At 42.3% G+C, this 20,357-nt stretch overlaps 1 protein-coding gene across 8 annotated transcripts in view; it reads right to left on the bottom strand.

The window, feature by feature from the left end:
• Nucleotides 1–20,357, bottom strand: part of NEK10 (NIMA related kinase 10) — a 242,095-nt gene that overhangs the window by 129,164 nt on the left and 92,574 nt on the right. For all 8 annotated transcript variants that reach the window (XM_020993333.2, XM_078151319.1, XM_078151323.1 and 5 more), the window contains exon 23: nt 7,723–7,798. In XM_020993333.2, the coding sequence (XP_020848992.1) occupies nt 7,723–7,798 (76 nt within the window). The remainder of the gene's footprint in view (nt 1–7,722; nt 7,799–20,357) is intronic.

The raw sequence follows: 20,357 nt of genomic DNA, 5'->3' as shown, positions 1-20,357 counted from the left end.
AATAGCAAATGTTACATAAGAAACCATCATGAAAGGGAGATGAGGCTCAATGTTATTTATTCATTCATTCAACTAATATTTAAGAAGTCTTTACTATTTCCAAGGGAATACACTAAGTTCTATAGATAAATCATAGGGTAGAATTTGGGTTTACACTTAACCTGAAAAAAATCCAGGTAATTCCTAGGGATCCTCTGAGGGAGATGGTGAGAGACCACAATGTGAGATACTTTCCAAGCGAGTGCTTTCTTGTTTTATAAGCAGTGAGGACAGTCATGCCTAACTGAGTATTAGCAGAGCTCAGAAATACAATGAGTGCATCTAAAATAAAACATCTTACCTATAAAAAATAACAATTCAGCCTCTATAAGTAAATTCAGCCTCCACTGTTCTGTTAACTTTAAATTTAAGAGGAAATGTTAAGTTACCTTTATTGATTAAGATAAGGAGATACTAGTCACATTATTAATCACTTGTTGCCTTCCCGCCCACTCCACAGCCGCTGTCACAGAAAGTTGATACCGCCACACAGAGTAATTCCAAACATAACTGGCAGCCTGGGGAATAAATCTGCATTATGGCTAGTACTACTCACTGCTCTATGAATTTGTATTTCACATCATCTATTCTTTATCCTTGATTGACAATGAAACCTACTCAGTTGCATACATTACTTAAATTTTTTTAAGTCTGTAATTTTTCCCTATTTCTGAAGCACAGTACAGGATACTACAAAAGAAAATAACTTACCTAAGGGTGCAAGGGGAGAGAAATGTGTGGGTAAATCTTGATGATTGTACAAAATGTCAAAGTCTGCTGCTCAGAGACTTGCTCCTTTTAAGGAACATGGTCAATTTGGTCAACAATTTATCATAAATTTGCCTCAAAAATGAAGGTGAATGGAAAGCATGCTCCTGTAAAGTGTCCTGCCACAGCTGAAGAGTCAGCCCTCTAAGAACATTACACTTTGCATACCTCTAAGAAAGTCTTAATTTATCAATGTGTCAACAGATGTCTTTAATAATTCCAATCTGAGAGTCATTTTCTCACCAACAATGAGACTACACCTAGTGTCTGTTTGCCTATGTCTCCCTCCCCCCCCCACATACACTATATATTTAATGCACATATATCTATTTTGATTAGCCTGATGATGTCAACCAACCTTTTTTTCTCTTAAGTAACAGTGCCATTATCAATGGGTGCATGCAACTGGGGTAAGCAATGACTCCAAAAAACCACCATCTCCACAAAATCCTATTTTGATCACTTTGATCATGGCATGGAGGTGACCCTGTGTTCTCAAAGGCTGTCAACCTAAAATGACCCCAGCAGATCACAGCAACATATCAGATTTCCCCTCCAAGGATCAGCATAAGGAAGTAGAGAGAGGATCAACACCAGAAGAGATTTGGCCAATACGTGGTGCGTTTGTTGTTTTTGTGGTTGGTTGGTTGGTTTGTTTGTTTGTTTGTTTTAGCCACAGAAAAAAAGCGAAAAAAGAAAAAATAGCAAAGAACAGTCCTTCTTCCCATATGACTTCAGCAGTGACGGGGCAAAATGTCAGAAAAAAGGCCCGGCAGAGGGTGTTAATAATAATACAGCTCTTAAACAATCTACAACATTCACTGGAAAGTCTGATCTTTGTCCAACCACCTCGATATCATGGAAAGGACTGAAATGCATGCATAATTTCATTCTTACTCTAAATGAAATCAAGACACAGAAATTGCTACTAAAGGAAGGGATGGCTCACAGGTTCTTCTCAGAGAGAAGACTAAGGAAGCTGGCAGAGTTGGCTTCATCTCTTGGCCAAAGACAACAGGGAGCCCAGTGGACAGAATGCTGGGCTTGGAATCAGGATGCCCTGAATTCAATAGCCTCAGACACGGACTAGCTGTGTGACCCTGAGCAGGTCACTTAATGTCTGTTTGCCTCAGTTTCCTCATCTGTAAAATGGGGGTACTAACAGCACCTAACTCACAGGGTTGCTGCAAGGCTTAATAACTGTAAGGCACTGAGCACAACGCCTGGCACACAGTAAGCGCTATACAAATGTTAACCATTACTGTTGTTGTCACTGTTGTTGTTATTACTGTCATCATTGTTTTGTTTTTGTTTTCTTTCTTTTTTAAAGTTCATTTTGATTTACCAACAGTCACTTCCATATGCTTTTGAGTTTAAAATTTTTCTCCCCTTCCCTCCCTCCCTCCCCAAGACGAGGCACAATCTGATACAGGCTGTACTATTGTCATCATTGTTATTATTGTTACCTCAAATACCAGCTGTGATACTGGGCAAGCCACCTAAGCTCTGTCTGCTCAGTGTCCTTGTCTATAAAACAGAGATAATAATAGTAGCTGCCTCCCAGGACTGTTGTAAGGATCAAACAACGTAATATCTGTAAAGGGCTTTGCAACACCTTAAAGTACTATATAAATGTTAACTATTATTCATCTAGTTTTAGGAACAAGTCACTGCTTTGAATAGCGTGTGTTAGATCAAAACAAACTATGTCAAACTAACCTAACTCCACTTGCTAACGGGATTATTAGAACAGTAGCTTGAGGAACACCCTGGAAATAATGAATCTGGATTTCAGGAAGCATCTGACATGATTAGTTAGGATATGCTTTTGAAGAGGATGGCAAGATGTGGGCTAGACGATGAGATTATCGGGTGGGTTCAGAACTGGTTGACTTTAGAGTTTAGCACAGTTCTTGGCACCTGGTTGGGAGAAGGACTAGAATTTTCAGCCTGTATTGCTGGGGGTAGCACCCAAACTGATCAAATCATGTGCCTATCAAAGTTCCAAAAATCAATTAGGAGGGAGCGAGCTCTCTGGTGGACGGCTATGGCACACCATCTTCAGCACCAATGACCTGGATAAAGGCATAGGTAACATTTATCAAATTGACAGTGACGGTGGGAAGTATACCTAATATAGTGGGTGACAGAGCTGGCCCCCAAAAGGCTATCATGGTTGACCAGACTTAAAGAGATGAAACTCCACAGAGATAAAATCAAGAAGTCCTGAAATTAAGGTTTTCTTAAGCTGTAGAAATATAGGGAAAGTAAGACTTGGCTAGAAAACATTTATTCTGCGAACACTATCATATTTTTTAAACTACCAGAACTACATCAGTCGACAGTGTCGTATGCATGAGAATAGGACTATGGTCTTCATAGCCACAAGGTGGCAGCACATCAGTTCTCTGCCCTAACCGAATCTCACATGGCTCACTGTGCAGGATGGCATATCGAGGATGCTGGTGAAAGATGAAACTCTGCCATAAGAAGACTGGTTGAAATAACCGGGGCTGGAAGCTGAAGGGGCAGCTGAATTCAGTAACTCTCTTCAAGGAGCTGAAGAATGACCATATGAGAAAACATTGGACTTGTTTTATTTGCTGGAAGAAGAAATGGGACCCATGGGTGGCTGATTTTGGCTCAATCCAAGGGAAAACTCCCCCATAATTAAGGCTTTAAAAGGTAATTGGCTGCCTCATGGAAGAATGACAATAACACCACTAGTAACAATTCATATTTCCTGAGAGCTTTAAGATGTAAACAACTAAGTGGTGACCTCCTCATCACTAGAGACTTTCAAGGGGCAGCTGAGTGACCACTTGGGAGGATTTCATAGACGGGATTTGCTTCTTGCGTAAGGCTTAGAGTCAATGGCCTTTGAGGTGCTGTCCAGCTCTGCAATTCTATGATTCCATGCTAATTAAGAAGTCAATAAATTCCATGAAGACCCTGAGAAGATCGTCTAAACTGAGTCAGTATATATACTTGGCTACTGGGCTACTCAATGTGAAGGTGGGCATGAGGGAGAAAATACAGTACAGGATAACGGGGTGAACATGGCCCAAAGGCCTATTTACTACTCGGAGGACTCCAACTTGTTTATCATTAATATTTTCTTCAAGAAGAGTCAGAAACCATAGTTAGCACGGAAGCACATTTCACACAAAAAGAAACATATCTAGAAGAAACAGTGGGTTGCCACCAAATGACTGAGCAAATGTTAAAATCAATGCGAAATTAAAAGAAAGCATAAAGACATTGTATGTGATTATACTAACTCCTAACTGACCTACTATTGAAGCTACTGATTTTGAAAAATGGGAAATGAATACAGTCAAAGACACTGAATCTGATTATTATGCTTTTTTAAAATAGAACTTTAAGGGAAATAAAGCATTTGCCACCATGAGAAGGGCAAAAGAGACCAGAAACCACCTGAGTCAGCAAATACCAAATCTCCTTGGCAAGAAGATAGTGAGAGCAGCTAAAAGTAACAACACCATAGAGAATAAACTTATTTAAAAAACATGAAAGAGAAAGATGGAAGATTACAATCAGCACTGTTTCACAAAATGGTAAAATAATAATAATTGAGAGCTTGACATGAAATCCAACTAAATTAGACTACCCCAAAAAAGCAGTTATAGATGAAACCTGAAGAATAACAAATAGACATGAAACAGAAGAGACTGCCAGCATTTCTACATTTTTTTCTCGTTAAGTGGTAATAATGAAGTCACAATATCCTATTCTCCGATGCAATGTACTTTGTGACAGAGTGATAACAACAATGAAGTACTTGGAAGGGTGGCTAGACTGGACAATGAATAAAATACCGAACAAATTCAGGAGAGAAGGGACACAATTTTCAAGGCATTCAAGGATCAACTTTGAAGCTATCTTCAAAGAGAGGAAGAATCCAAAAGAATGGAAAAGATCATGAATAGCTTTTGAAAGCGGCAAGCGAAAAGATTCCAGTAATTACCAATCCATATGCCTATTTTCCCATCTTTGTTAAAAATGTATGAAAATGGTCTATGCAGGTACTGGGGAAGTGTTAGATAAAAGTCTGAGCCCGGCAGAGGCAAGTTTTTCTAAACTATTTTCTAAGGCAGATGACAACTTCAAAGTCATACAACCGAGTGTGACTGCAATGTCTGGTGTTTACTGAGTTCACAAAAATATTTGCTTCAGTAGATTCCAATACTGTCTTAGAAGCTGTCCTCAAGCAAGTGTACAGCCAGCTGTATGTTACAACATACACAATTTCGTGACAGATGTGACCTCTGAGACAATACTGTTCAACAGTCTTCTGAGTAAAAAATTAAATGAAGCATAAAAGAGAGAAAGCAGGTGTCTTGGGAGGCGCCCTGTGTGGAATCCAAACAGAAGCATTCCATACTGATGACAACAGTTCTTTTCACAGAACACACGCCATTAGTTGTACTAAATCCTGAAATAGAAAAGCCTCCTCAATGAAATCCAGTCGTTTGAAGGAGATTGGCCTAAGCATCCACAGTGAGAAAACAAAGTGGATGAAAAAACTAATATGGCCCAGATTATGACATGCAGCTAGATGGGCAGACCTGTGGAATTAATCAAGATCCCTGTCTCTGGCTGTTTCTCTCCGTCTCTCTGTCTCTGACTATATGTCTATCACTTTCCCTTCTGCCAAAGGACAGTAAGCAAGCCCCGAATGGAAAACCACACATCCTCGTCAATAATCCCAACCTGCTCCCTATTTACAAATACATGGGTATATGTCTGTGTATAGATAAAGATATAGTTATTTATATACGTGTACAGATGTGAATAGAGAAATATATACCATGTATCTACACTATCATTATACACACACACACACACACACACACACACACACACAAACACACATATACTCACAGACACACACAAACACACACTGTGTATATATACTCTCTTTTGTGTGTGCATGTGGGTATACACATATACAGGAAACATATACATACTTACATGGGACTACACATACATATATAGGAATAAACACACATGTATAGGATATAAATACATATATATGTAGGAATATATACACAATGATGGTGTTGATACATAACATATATGCATATATATTCTTATGTACATAAGAATATATATAACATATACACATACACACACGATTATATATACATAGTGTCTGTTCTATCAGCTTGGCTACCTCGTCGCACATCATGGACCATGATCTCCAAAGAATCAAACCTGCAGGTAACGTAAGGGACAGTGGAAAGATGCATCCTGGGTAAAAGGCTTTGACCCGTTACTGAAGAAATGGCGTCAAAGAGATCATTAAAGACCCCCGCGTCCAGAACAGGGGGTGGGCTGGGGGCCGACTGCTGCATCAGTCTCCACTAATAACTACGAGAACCAAAGGAAGACCTCCACTGAAATGGGTGTGTCTCCTATGGAGATTTCTGAAAGAAGGAGCCATCACAGAGGATGAAGGACGTGGAGGGCTTACGGTCTTACCCCGGCCAGGGAGACAGAAAATCCGTGAGAAGACCAAGAAGATAAATGGTCACCACACTGCTAGTGGAGCCCCCAATGCGTTCCCTGTGCCTCTTGGATAGCCCCCAGACGAAGAGTCCCACAAAGCTAGACAAATGTCAGCCACAGAGACCAACTTCAACCGATAGAAAATTAAAAGAAACAAAGAAAAAAGGGGCTCTTTTGGTCCCACTTCCCTCATCAGGAAGGCTGGGGACTGGGCTTGTTTTTTAAGGTGCCAGAGCTTGTCTACACATCTTGTGATGACTAACTCATCTAATACAAGTAATTCTGTCAATAACTATCACTTACCAGAGGCTGTGAGGGACTGGAAGGTGAACGCCATGACACTGAAGGCTGTGAAATACTTTATGACCTAGTGCTACGTAAGAACAAGCCGTGGGCAGAGATAATTAGAATGCCCATGAGGGCTGTCCTAAGTGGGAGTACAATGTGGGAGGGACTCAGGGCCCCAGGAAGGGCAGAAATGAAAGTCCCCAGTTTACAGGGGAAGGAGAGATTACTTCTGGCTGGGGGAAACCAAGGAAGGCTTCATGGAAGATGTGGCACTTGGTCTCTGAGTCTGGAAGAAAGGACCAACGAATGAGGAAAAAGGGAATTAAATCCAGAATTATCGTCCTGAAGAAAAAACGTAGATAGTGAGAAAGCCCAGAGAGTGTCCAGGAGACGGAAGGTGGTCCAATATGGCTGGAGCCCATGGTCTGTGAAATGGGAGATGAAGCTCAAAGTAGAGGTGGGGGCCAGAGAGGGCCTTGATTATGAAATCAAGGAATTGGCCTTTGTTTTGTGGGCTATGGAGAGTCACGCTGAACGACGGGGTTTGAAACGACTCGATCAGAATCCGCTTGGTTTATACAAAATACAGAAAGAAGCAGCTAAGCAGGTTGGGACATTCTGTTCTCCTTTCCCCGAGGCCACCCATCTAAGCCGTGCAGTCTGAGGCTGGCTGGGCCCTTCCAATTAAGAACTGTCTTTTTAAAAAGTCCCTCCCAAAGGGATGCTACGTCTGGACAAAGCTGTCTATACCTCTATTTGGATTCTCGGGATCAATGTAATTACCATCCCACTGTGTATCTATCAGCACTGTGGAACACACCCGCTGGGGTAGCAATGCCCTACATGTGATCGTGCTACAAACGGTGCACCGCTCCCCACCCAGCACCATCGTCACCCCCCCAAAAAAAAAAACGAAAGGAAATTGGCAAGCAGCACTTTTGAGAACGTGGAGGAGACTTTGCCAGCGGCTTCCTGCGGGAACAAGTGATACAATAAGGATCCCTCTGGAACAACTATTTCAAATGAAGAAAATAAATGAAAATTCAAACCAGTACACAGAGAACTCAAGAATCATACATTTTTCATCTGTCTTACCAGGAGTAGAGAATTGTTCCAACAACCGATGTGAGTTTGCTGTTTTCTTGCTTCTGTTTTGCCAGGCCAAAGTCAGCTACAATTCATGGGGAAAAAAAGTGCCATTAATTTCTTCATGACGATAGTGCTGTTCCTTAACTCTTATCATTTGGACCGATAATGAGTAGAGTTCACAACAATAAGCAGGTTGTTTTTTTTTTCTCACTTTGTCAAAATGTGCTACCTGCTTATCTTTCACACCTACCTCAGCCCTAATTAATGGATTTCACTGGAAAAAAAAAGAAAATTTTCCTTGCTAATGTAACTTAGAACATAGCAGCAAAGTTTTAGTTTTTCATATCATCTGTAATTGTTTGCCCATAAATACAAGAAATCTAAAATGAATGCAGTCATTTGCATCAGATGATAAAAGTGATTAAGTCAAGGTATATAATATGAAAGCAATAGGAAATATTAAAACCAAGGAAATTAACTAGAATACTGCTACGAAATATACTGCCTCAGAGACAAGGGCTTTAGAATCATCCCAAACTTTCTTCAACAACAACAAAAAGGTCATGTTAATTATATGTGTGTGTGTGATTTTTAACACTGCATGAAAATGATCTGCATTTTATTAGGGAAGATAAGAGTCATATTATTATTATTATTATTATTATTATTATTATTATTAATAAATCAATTCCTAGCATTTGATCACTCTTTAATTTTGAAATTCATATAATTCCTCTTTTGATTCTAACCACACAGTTTTATGTAAATAAACTATGTCATTATTATATTCGTTATATAGATGTAGAAATTGAGGCTGCGAAAGATCAATGACTCAACTCAAGGTCTCACACACTGAGTCAGAAGCAGCCTTGGACCTGGGACCCAGACCTAGGCATCCTGGTTCAGGGTTCTTTCCACAACGTTACACAGTGAAATAGGCCCAAAACTGATGAAATGTCACTAAATAAACCCCAATAGGATGGGTAATTTGCTTTTTAAAAATTCATTGGAATTTCACTACAGTCAACACTGCACAAAATAATGTGAAATATCTGAACTTCATGTTTTGCCTTTTAGTTATAGGCAGGATACCCACAGATATCATTTATTAGGCCCTTTCATAGGACCTCAGGCTGGAAGATAGGACCTCAGAAATCATCTGCCCAAGGTCACATGTGAGAGAAGCAGCAGAACTGGGGTTCCAACATCGGTCCTCTGATGATAAATCAGTGCCCTTTGCATTTTCTAGAGTCTAGGAACACGAAACAAATAAGCCATTTAATACTATATTTTACATCTAGTAACAAGAGGCTCTCTATGACACCTCTTTTTGTTAAAAGATGGAGGACAAATCCTTGGAGACTCCCCAACTTGGGCTTCCCTACGAGAGGACTTCCAGAGCTTCTGCTCCTCAAGAAATGTCCCTTCTCTGACCTGAAACCCAGATTCCAGGATTCCGCTGCCCAGGCCATTCTATCCAGGAGATAGATGGGGTTCTCAAACACTCTCTACAAACAGAGAAATGATCACACACACCAGGCTTTGCCATTTGCTTCTGCCACAATCACCACTGAGTGCTTTGAAGAGAAGGAAATTTCATGTGGACCCAGGCCTATCTAAACCCTCTGCTCACCCCCCAACATGTACGGGCCCACTCTGCTCCTCTCCAATCTGCTTTTCAATGTCCAAGAGTGAAAGAGTGCAAGCTGGTCCATTGACTTGTAAGGCCACAAAGACCAAAGAGAGGGGTGGTTGGTTCCTTTGCCAAAAGTCTGTCTTCCTCACCCTCAGTCAGCCCATCATCTTGGAGGCAGCCCCAGGGTCTGAAACCCAATCAGTGAGGTGCCAGCAGAAGCATGCTCACCATCATGGGACGGTGAACCTTAAGCTGCCCCTAAAAGTGTCCATGCCATACAATGTCATCAAGAGGATTACGGGACTCCTCAAAGTGATCATGGACGCCCTGGTCAGAGAGATAATTCAGTATGGCACAGGGGAGAGAGAAGGAGATTTCAAGTCAGAGACCACCCGTTAGTCAACAGGCATTTATTAAACACCTGCTAGTGCCTACGTTCACACTCCTGTTCTGCCACTTACTATTTGCGTGCCTTGGGACAAATTACTTTGCCTCTCTGGGCCTCAGTTTACTCATCTGTAAAATAAAGGGTCTGGACTTTAAAGCTGTTTCCAGCTCTAAATCTGGGATCGTCTGAAACTCCGCTCACTATCCACGTGGTCTCCAAAAAGCTAACTGTGGCAAAGGCATTTCTATAATTGCAACCATTAAGTCATATTACATGATTATATTAATTACATAGAACATATATATAATGAATTATGTCATCATACAAAAGAAAGTTGATGTGTACAAATGATATGACTAAAGTTATGTTAATTCACTCATTCAATAAACTGAATGTCAGTTATGTTCAAGATATTACATAACAACTCATATTTATATGGTGCTCTTTGATTTTCTAAGCATTTTCCTCATCACAGTCCTATGAGGATAAGAAAATTAAAGAAATAAGTCAATGCTAACCCAGGGTTATCCCAGTAAACTTTGAAGCCAAGACTTAAATCCATGTCTCTTTTCATGCAAAAAATATGATATCTATAAGTAGGTCATGTGCTCTGAAAGAACATATATACATATGTGTACATATGTGTATTCTCATTATGCCTGCAGACTATAATAAATGAAGCAAAAATATAGCCCTGCTGCTAATTACACAATTGGTAGCTTTAACAAGAATAATATCTTGGTGTGCAGCAAAAAAAAAAGTTTTTATGCTTTTCTGGGGATGAATGTTAGCCATGTACAAATAAGAGGAAATAATAAATCAAGCGGATAGTTTAATATAATTAACACGTATTTCAAGTATTTCAAAAAGTGCTCATTGTCTGTGTCTCTGCTTAGTTAATCTTCACTGTTCATACACAGAGAGCTCGGGCACTTCTAAAGCTACCGCACAGTGCTCGGCAACCTGGATCAGATAACAACTGATTTCGAGGAAAACTGAAGACATCAAACAAGGGTAAATGGACGGACTGGACAACAGCAGCAGCTGATATTTACAAAGCGCTTTAAGGTTTGCTAGGTCTTCCTTGCGAACCGCAGGGGGCTTTGCAAGTATCTTCTACTACTGCTGCTGCTGCTGCTGCTGCTGCTGCTGCTGCTGCTACTGCTGCTACTGCTGCTGCTGCTGCTGCTGCTACCACTACCACTACCACCACCACTACTACTACCATCACCATTATCATCATCTTCATCATCATTATTAACTTCCTCCACTGCTTCGAGGCATCGCTATTTCTGATGATCAGAAAGTTTCTTGAAAATCGGGAAACTTAGAAACAGAGAACAAAACAGCCCAGGGGCTCAGGAAGAACAGGGACAGTCTGAAGGTGGAAATCGCCATTGTGATAATGGGGATGAGGCTCCCCCCAAACCTAAAAGATGAAGAGCTTTCCCCGCATAACCACGACACTCCATTTGGTATTTAATACATTTCATGGCAGCGCTGAAAGATGGATCTACGCACTCACTTTACGCAATATAATAAATATTGTACTATAAGAACTTGAGAATATTTTCAGCCAATGGGAAAAAAAAAATTAACAGATTCCAGTGCTGAAGGAATCCCAATTGCTCATTTGCTTGAGTGATTTTGCTTTCTACTCTATCACCCTCTTTTTGGATTTCGTGTATTTTAAATGCTGATTCTTTAAAAATTTAACAAGACCCAAATTAATCACATGCTCAGATTCACATCCTTTTCATTCTTCAACATGACGTATATTTCCATCTGAAAACAGCCCGATCAAGGGCTGGCTTTGACTCCCCCTACCCTCTCTCTCTCTCTCAATTTCCACCAAGAGTGCTGGGAAACAGGAAATGCTGTTGGGCTCAGATTTGTCCAGGGTTATTAGGAGGTGCTTTGGGACTGAACAGATTGTTAAGAATGTTTAAATACTCTAATGTGGGGGGAGGGACCTGGGGTTTTCTTGGCACAGGAAACTCCTGATGAAAAGGCAGAAGACAGGCAACATGATGTTGACCCAAGGCTTGCCTCTGACACACACGGGGCCCTGGGTGAATCGTACAACTTCCCAGGCTTCTCCAACTAACCGAGGCAAACGTGCTGATCGGCATTGGAAAGGAGGGCTTAGAAAAGGCTCATAAGGTAACTTCTGCCACTGCAGCTGGACGCCTGGTCCGCAACCTGTACCTGCCTGAGGGGCTGGGAGGGGAAGTAATCTGGATCCCAGCATCCAGGGTCACACACCGGGGGCAAGATCTGAACCCTGTTCTTCCTGATAGGAATCCTAGTCTTTGTCTGCTAGGGCATGGCTTGCTCTCATTTACTGGGAGGGGAAAAAAAATCCAAATTTGTCATTTAGAAATTCAACCAACACCTTCATGACACTAGTTTTATATCTGGGTATTACCTCACAGTAGCCCAGTCATCCCGGTCAACCAATGACCCCAAGGGGCAGCTACGTGGCACAGTGGATAGAGCACTGGCCTAGAAGTCAGGAGGACCTGAGTTTAAATCTGGCCTCAGACTAAAACACTTGTCACTAGCTGTGTGACCCTGGGCAAGTCACTTAACCCCCATTTCCTTAAAAAAAATCCTGAGTTCAAATAATAACCCCAAATAGCCTTTCTGACACTATTCAGTTGAAATGAGGGGTGTGTTGGTAAATGTTTGACAACCAACTTGGGGGGAGGCACAAAACTTAATCTGCCTTAATCGACTCTTTCTCCATCGCTTTCTTAAGTCTTGACAATCAACAAAACAACAAGCGCAGCCCCAGTTTTCGAGGTGATGAACGCTCACACTGAAAATTTAATCATCAGCTCTAGCTGGTCCCGCCATGCCCGGGCTTCAAATGCTACATCACAGCTTCCCTGTCTTTGCCAAGAGGTCATTAAATGTTGGGAGAGAGAGCAACAAAGGCAACTGAAACTCATCATAAGCCACTTTAACAAATTTTCTCATGTGACTGTCACAGTGAGAATACTATAAAGTGTCAGCATTATCGGTCCCATTCACACTGATGAAACTGAAGCAGCAGGAGGCAGTAACATGACCCAAATCATAGAGTTGAAAAGAGGCGGGAGACTCCAGATCCTGGCGGGGTCAGGTTTTAGCCATAGTACACACAGCTTCCAAGCCCCAGCATTTAGTGGGGCACCCTAGCACATAGTAGGTGCTCAACCAACACTAGTTAACTAGCACAATCCTTCTCCTCACTGTCCTTTATATGAAGCGCAGTCAGTTTGAGTAATGACAGGCAATGACCCAGGTTTCATAAAAAACAAAGATGGTTGGGAAGCCTACTCAAAGACAGCAAGAATTAATGAGGGCTAGCTATTCGAAAGGGGTTTTTTCATCTCTATTAATAGTATACATTTTTTCAATTTCATTCTTCATTTATATTTGAATCACAGGAAATGTTACCTTCCTTCCAAAAAGCATTAGAAGGCCTAGGAAGTGTCCATAGATGGTTCACCTCTCATACTTCGATCCTTCTTCAAACTGTTATGAAATTAAACAACACGAGACTTCCGCTTCCGGGAGTCAAGACGGCAGAGTAAAAAGGTAGTCACTCTCACCCTCCCCTATCAACCTCTGAAATCCCAGAAAATATCATCCCAGAAAAAAAAACACTGGAACAGCTGAACTACAAGGAAAAAGGGAAACAGCAGTGCAGCAGCCCAGCAAACCGGTCTCCCAGTGCCTCAGCAAAAAGAAGGGAAGCAACACTACAAAGGACCCCAGGCGGATGAGCACCCTGCAGCATTCATCTGAAAGGAGCTGAAGAAAGCAACCTAGAGTCTTCTAAAGTCCCAGCCTTGCTGATTCCAACCCAACACCAGATAAGCTGTCAGAACCCTACAGCCTCCAACTGTCAACCAGGAGGCTATCCTGAAGCCCAGGTGGCAGAGCAGGCAAACACCAACACCTGGACTTCCCAGTGCCTCAGTGAGGGCAGGGAACCAGTGGAAACCAGCTCAGAAAACCACCAGGTGCCTTGGCACTCTACCACAAAGGAATCTCCCAGTGCATTAGCAGAAATGAGGGAGACAGCTTTGCAAGGGGCCCCAGGCAGATAAACACCCTGCTGCACCCATCAAAAAGGAGCTGAAGAAAGCTAAAGGAAAGGAAACACAGGCAACCTAGAATTGCCTGAAAGTTCCAGCCTTGCTGATTCCAGCACAACACGAGGTAAGCTGCTAGAACCCTACATCTTCCAATTGCCAACAGAAGAGGCCCCAGCACACAAAGCCAGTGACCAGGACCTAGGCTCCCAACACAAGAAGCTTGGGTCAGTGCCCTCTGTTCCCCAGCAGGAGAGCTCAATCTCTTTAAAGGCCAGGGAATAAAGAAACCATGAGTAAAAAGAAACATACCATAGATTCATATTATGAGAAGAGTGAAGATCAACAAAGAAATTCTGAAGAGGACAACATTGTCAACAAACCCACATCTGCAACATCAAAAGGGAATATGAACTGGTCTGAAGCCAAAAAGCCTTCTTAGAAGAGCTCAAGAAGGATTTTAAAAGTCTAATGAGAGAGGTAGAAGAGTCCTTAAAAAATACAATTGGCCAATTGGAAAAAAAGTACACTGAAGAAAACAAGTCCCTAAAAAACACAATTGGCAAACTGGAAAAAAAAACACTGAAGAAAACAAATCCCTTAAAAATACAATTGGCCAATTGAAGAAGGAAGTACAAAAACTAACAGAAGAAAACAATCTGTTAAAAACTAGAATTGGACAAATGGAAACTAATGACTCTATGAGAGAGCAAGAATTAGTTAAACAGAAACAAAAAAAATGAAAAAATAGATGAAAACATAAAATACCTCATTGGTAAAACAACCGACCCGGAAAATCGATCCAGGAGAGACAATTTAAAAATCATTGGACTACCTGAAAATCATGATGAAAAAAAAAAAAAGCCTGGACAGTACCTTTCAGGAAATCATAAAGGAAAACTGCCCTGAAGTCCTAGAACTAGAAGGGAAAATAACCATAGAAAGAATACACCGTTCACCATGTGTGAAAGAGATCCCAAATTGACAATACTAAGGAATAGAATAGCAAAATTCCAAAATTACCAGATGAAAGAGAAGGTGCTGCAAGCAGCCAGAAAGAAACAATTTAAATATCATGGAACCACAGTCAGGATTACACAGGACCTTGCAGCTTCTACATTAAAAGACTGCAGGGTGCGGAACATGATATTCCATAAGGCAAAGGAGCTTGGATTGCAGCCAAGGATCAACTACCCCACAAAAATGAGCATGATTGTTCAAGGCAGGAGATGGATATTCAATGAAATAGGAGCCTTCCAAACCTTCCTGATAAAAAGACCAGAGCTCAACAAAAAATTTGATCTTCAAGTACAAGATTCAAGAAAGACATAAAAAGGTAAATGGGACAGAAAGATACAAAATGTTGTTAATAAGGGCACTGTTTACATCCCTACAAGGGAAGATGACACTTGCAACTCTTGAGAACTGTATTGTTATTACACCATGTTAAAGGAGTATACATTTATGAAGGGGGTGGATATTAGTTGACTTTGATGTAATGATAAAAAAAAATAATCAAGTGGGTTAAATGGATCCAAGTAAGTGGATTAGTCTGATCTTAGAAAATGTACTGAGAAAGGAGGAGGCAGACAAGGGTAAATTACATTACAGGAAAAGACAGAAAATCCTATTACAGCAGAGGGAAGGGGGGGGTGAGCATTGTTTGAACCTTACTCTCATCAGATTTGGCTCAAGAAGGGAATAACATAATCAGTTAGGTATAGAAATCTAACTTGCCCTATAGGCAGTAGGAGGGAAAAGGGGAAAGAAAAGGGAGGGGGGATAGAAGGGAGGGAAGAAGCAGTAAGGGTAAAGGGGAAGAAAAGGGAAAGGGATAATAGAAGGGAGGAGAGACTGAAGGAGGAGGTGGTCAAAAGCAAAACACTAGTGAGGGGAGGGGAAAGGAGAAAGGAGAAAGAAAAGCATATAAACGGGGAAAAAAGGGTGGAGAAAAAGACACAGATAGTAATCATAATTGTGAATGTGAATATTTTTTTTTCTCTTCTGTTGAGTTTTGTTTCCTCTTTCTGATGGTTCCTCCTATTGGTTTTAATTTTTACTTACAACTTCACTAATGTGAAAATATGTTTAATAGGAATGTAAATGTATAGCCTATATCAGATTGTGCGCTATCTTGGGGAGGGTGGTGGGGAGGAAGGGGGAGAAAAATTTTAAACTCAAAAGCATATGGAAGTGATTGTTGATAAATCAAAATAAATTAATAAAACAAATTAAAAAAAGAAAAGAAATTAAACAACACACATACAAACACACAATATAATTACTATGTCTCTAATCTGTATCTTACTTATCTGGGGCAGCTGGTGGTGCAGTGGATAGAGCGTCAGGCCTAGAGTCAAGATGAGTCTTCTTGAGTTCAAATCTGACCTCAGACACTCACTAGCTGTATGACCCTGGCCAAGTCACTTAACCTTGTTTGCCTCAGTTTCCTCATCTGTAAAATTAACTGGAGAAGGGAATGGCAAGCCACTCCAGTATGTTTCCCAAGAAAACCCCAAAGGGGGTCATGAAGAGTTGGACACAACAACTCTTACTTATCTATGTACAACTGTTTATGTTTAAGACCAGCTGTATCCATTATGCCACACACTGCCTTCTCAGTCACATTCTCACAAAAGCATAAAACCCACTGCATTAAAGCAACTGCCCTGGGTGGCTGGGTGGTGAAGTGGATAGAGCTGTGCAACTGGAGTCAGGAACCCTCTGCATCCTGGGTAACCCAAACTTGAGGAGTTCAAAGAAAGTTCAGGTGCTCAGATTCAAATATTCCCCTTTATCCACAGGCACATCATGGTTCAGTGACTTCCCTCTCTCTGTCCACATGGGAAACTCCAGCGTCTCCACGCTGGACTTGTTCTGCTCGTGGCATGACTTCCCAAAGGTTCAGTTTCCAGGCAGTGGATGTCATTCAGGAAGTCAGAGCCCACTAGTGGATATCTGTCTCCTTCTTCAGGTCAGCTGGTCTTGGGTGAGCAGGGTGTCACTGCCCAACCAGGTAAGCCCTGGTGTACCAGAAGCACCATTTGCTTGGGGTCGGTAGCCGTGGCTAGAGGCTCTTCTCTCTTCCCTGTCGCCCCTACCCTTTGTCTCTCTCTTCTCATTCTTCCAAGAATAGCCCAACCAGCACCCTACATGCTAAGTGATCACTCTAGCATCAGATGAACTGCGCCAGCCCTTTAAGGGGGCAGGGAGCTCATCTGGCCTTTTGGACACCTGCACTATAAACGGCCTCGCCTGGCTGGGGGTTCAGGGAATAGCCTGTGTCAGAGAACACAGGTAAGCAGTTCCTGAAGCTGCTACCTGAGGGAAATGCCTTCCAGAGCTGCCAACCTGGTAAACTTGATACTATGGCAGCTGCAGAAGGTGAGGGGAATGGTGTGGTATTTCCTTGGAAGTTGTGTTCTTATGAAGATATATTGGAATTGGTTTTCCACGGCTCTTATTAATAGTTCTGGAGAGGTTGGATTCCTTACATAAGGAGGGTAAATTAAACTGTCCCTTTGCATTAGGCAATTAGGGAGAGGAAAAATGAGATTTTTGATCTCTCAAAGACCACGTCTTGAGGGCAGAAGAAAAATTAATGGCTTCACTTTGCCCACAAGTGCAAAGGAGGTGAGGTATAACCGGCTACAGGTAGAAAGCATTCCCCCCTTCAGAGGTTTCTCTGGAGAACATCTGAGGAGAACAGCAGTATGGGCCATTGGGACCTGACACAGGGGCAGGTCAGAGAGCCCTGGGCTTGTCCTATTAGGAGCCTTGTGACACTGCTTTCCAGGAAGCAGCTTTCTGTGTAAAAGGCTAAGTGGACCTCATCCAGGAACCTGGCTGTTACAGGAGGAATGTGAAGACCAAGCCAAGCAATCATGAGGACAATGGCTGCTGAGGGCGGGGCCGGCCACACGGAGGCAGTGTAGAGCACTGGTCGGCTACAGGAGATTACAGAGGATTTGTTCTTGCTGCCAGCTGCATCAGCAGGAGATCCCAGAAGGGGGCTGTACTCCGTCCCTTTCTGCCTGGATAAAAATGGGAAATCCTTAATGCGTGGCCCCGCAAGGTGGCATTCTGTCTCCTGCCAGTTCTCCAACAGCAGAGGCAAGAGAGGGGTGAGATTTTAAAGGAGAGGGCTTGACAGATTGATTTATGCTCCTCACCACGATCCCCCATCAGCTTTTATCTTGGGAGAGCTGGTCTCCACTTCTGCTCCGCACCAACAAATGGGGGGAGTACAACTCACTTCTGCCCCGCTCAGCAGGAAGTGAGAAGGCAGGTCATACAAGGCAGAGCTGGCACCGGACTCTCCATTCTGCCCAGGCACAGGTGCCCCCGGCCAGCACTCACTGCAGGCACCCGCTGGAAATCATCCACGCTGGAGCACTTTCCAACATGGCCTCGGCTTTAGCAGGTGGGGCCTCTTAGCACCCTATTTGTGGCAGGCCTGGCCCAATTAATTATCTCCAAAAAAAACTGAGCAAAACAGCAGCAAAGAGACGAAAGGAATTTCAAATAAATCCATTTTATTACTTGTTATGAGCTCCGGTAAAGAGCTAGACAGGAAAGAGGACTGAAATGAATGGCAAAAATGAGCTTTTTTTTTTTAACTGCAATTTAATGTCCTGTAGTGAGAAGAATGCTTCCAGAGGTCCTACTAGAATCCTTCTGCAGCACTTCTTGGTGGCACAGAGATGGCCTCGGGCCTTGGAAAGCATTAACAGAGAAGCCCAAGCTCTGGGGACTTCTCAATGAGCTAGGAAGGCTTCGGGTACCAACCCAGCCAAGAACTATAGTCTGCACTCTGAAGTCCAGCCCAGGCTCCAGCAGACTTATCAACAGGAACACTGGGTCTTTTTCGACCAACAGCAACTCATGCCTAAGAAAGAGAAGACCCACAATTTGCATGCTTGAAGAAATCCCTCAGGCTTGGGGAATCCAGGAACAATGGTAACAGCTACAATAGGAGGAGGCTGTACATGAAAACGCTACCTCTCACAACACGGATCTTGCTGAAGGCGGCCAACTCTGAAACACGCCATCTTCGATGGCACAAGTAGAATATCTTGCTGTATTTGGAAACAAGCTATGACTTGCCAGATTCTAGAGGAAGCCTGAGGTAGTTCATTAGGGACCCAGGGACGTCAGCAGGTTTGTGAAGATCACACAAACTTACTGGATCCTGACTAGAGCGCTAGACTTAGTCAGCAGAAATACAAATGTTCCCACCTACGTACTGCACACAGTTTCAAGGAATACATATCGAAACCAGCTTGGAATTTGTAACATTCTTCTACTCTCCAAATTTCAAGGTTATATGAACAAAGTATCTCCCAATACACGATTACAATATAATACGCCATCCTTACTATATGAAAATGACATTCCAGACCCACTCACTATTATTAGTAGAACATGACTTTTTCACTCATTTTTCCTAGAATGGTATGGACGCATTTGTGCAGACACATCACCAACGATGATTGATTAATTGCCTAATTCTCACTGCTTTCCCTCTTTGGCCAGTGGCCCATACTGATGAGAAATCTCCCAGCCTGACTTAGGGATGTAACTGCATACAAAAGTTTCCTTAAACTGTTAATTTCATCTTCTCTTGAGTTAATTACTCTCAAAGGATGAGCCTTGGGCCAACTGACTGGGAATCTAAAGATAACTAGACTAATAATCTTTTTGTTTTCTCCCATGTGATTGTACGTCACAACCCTGTTGTATGTAATCCAAGTCCAGGGACGCTTTCTTCCTAGCTGAGCACGGCCCCAGTGGCACCAGCAGCAAGCCAGTGGATTTGTGTGAACTTTTTTCCTGCGGTCTCTCTGGGTGACATGTCAAATGATGAGACTGGACTAAATGACCTAAAAGATCCCTTCCATTTCTAGATCTGTGACCCTGTGACCAGCACGTACATACCACACCTGATATCTTCAAACAGAAACCCACAGAACTTAGTGGACATAAGGGGAAGCCTCTTATCTTTGAACTTAGGGGAAATGGGCAGTTTTATCTGAAGACCTATAAATCTCTTTGCTGTGGGTGGCTCACAGACCTTGAGCTCCAAAATGTTATACCTCCAGGAGTCCACAGACTATTCTTATGATAGATAGTGCCCCCTCCGCACAACCTGTTCAGTGCACAAATGAGGAAACTGAGGCACGGAGCAGCAAAGGTCTCACAAATGCAGGTCCTGTGGCTCAAAGTTCAAAATATTCTTTTCACTGTATCAGCTCACTAACATCTACAGCTAAAGGTCATTCTCTAGGACGACATAATTTTTTTTGGGGGGAGGGGTTGTTTTTTGGCTTAACCATTAGGAATTTAGGTTACAAAAAAAAAAAGCAAAGAGTTGACAAAATGGAGACTACAGAAGGAAGGAAAGCTGACTTGCACCAGATTTCCCCATTCTGAGGAATTCTATAATGTTATTTCATGAGTGTGATTTTGACTTGGCAGGTAGCAGGGTCTAGGAGCCAGAACCCCTTGCGTTGTGTCTCTCTGAAGGCTGCAC

Source organism: Phascolarctos cinereus, unplaced genomic scaffold (assembly GCF_003287225.1).
Source record: "Phascolarctos cinereus isolate Bilbo 61053 unplaced genomic scaffold, phaCin_HiC Scaffold_1;HRSCAF=81, whole genome shotgun sequence".
In the NCBI taxonomy this organism is placed as follows: domain Eukaryota; kingdom Metazoa; phylum Chordata; class Mammalia; order Diprotodontia; family Phascolarctidae; genus Phascolarctos; species Phascolarctos cinereus.
This window is presented reverse-complemented; position numbering and strand designations above follow the sequence as displayed.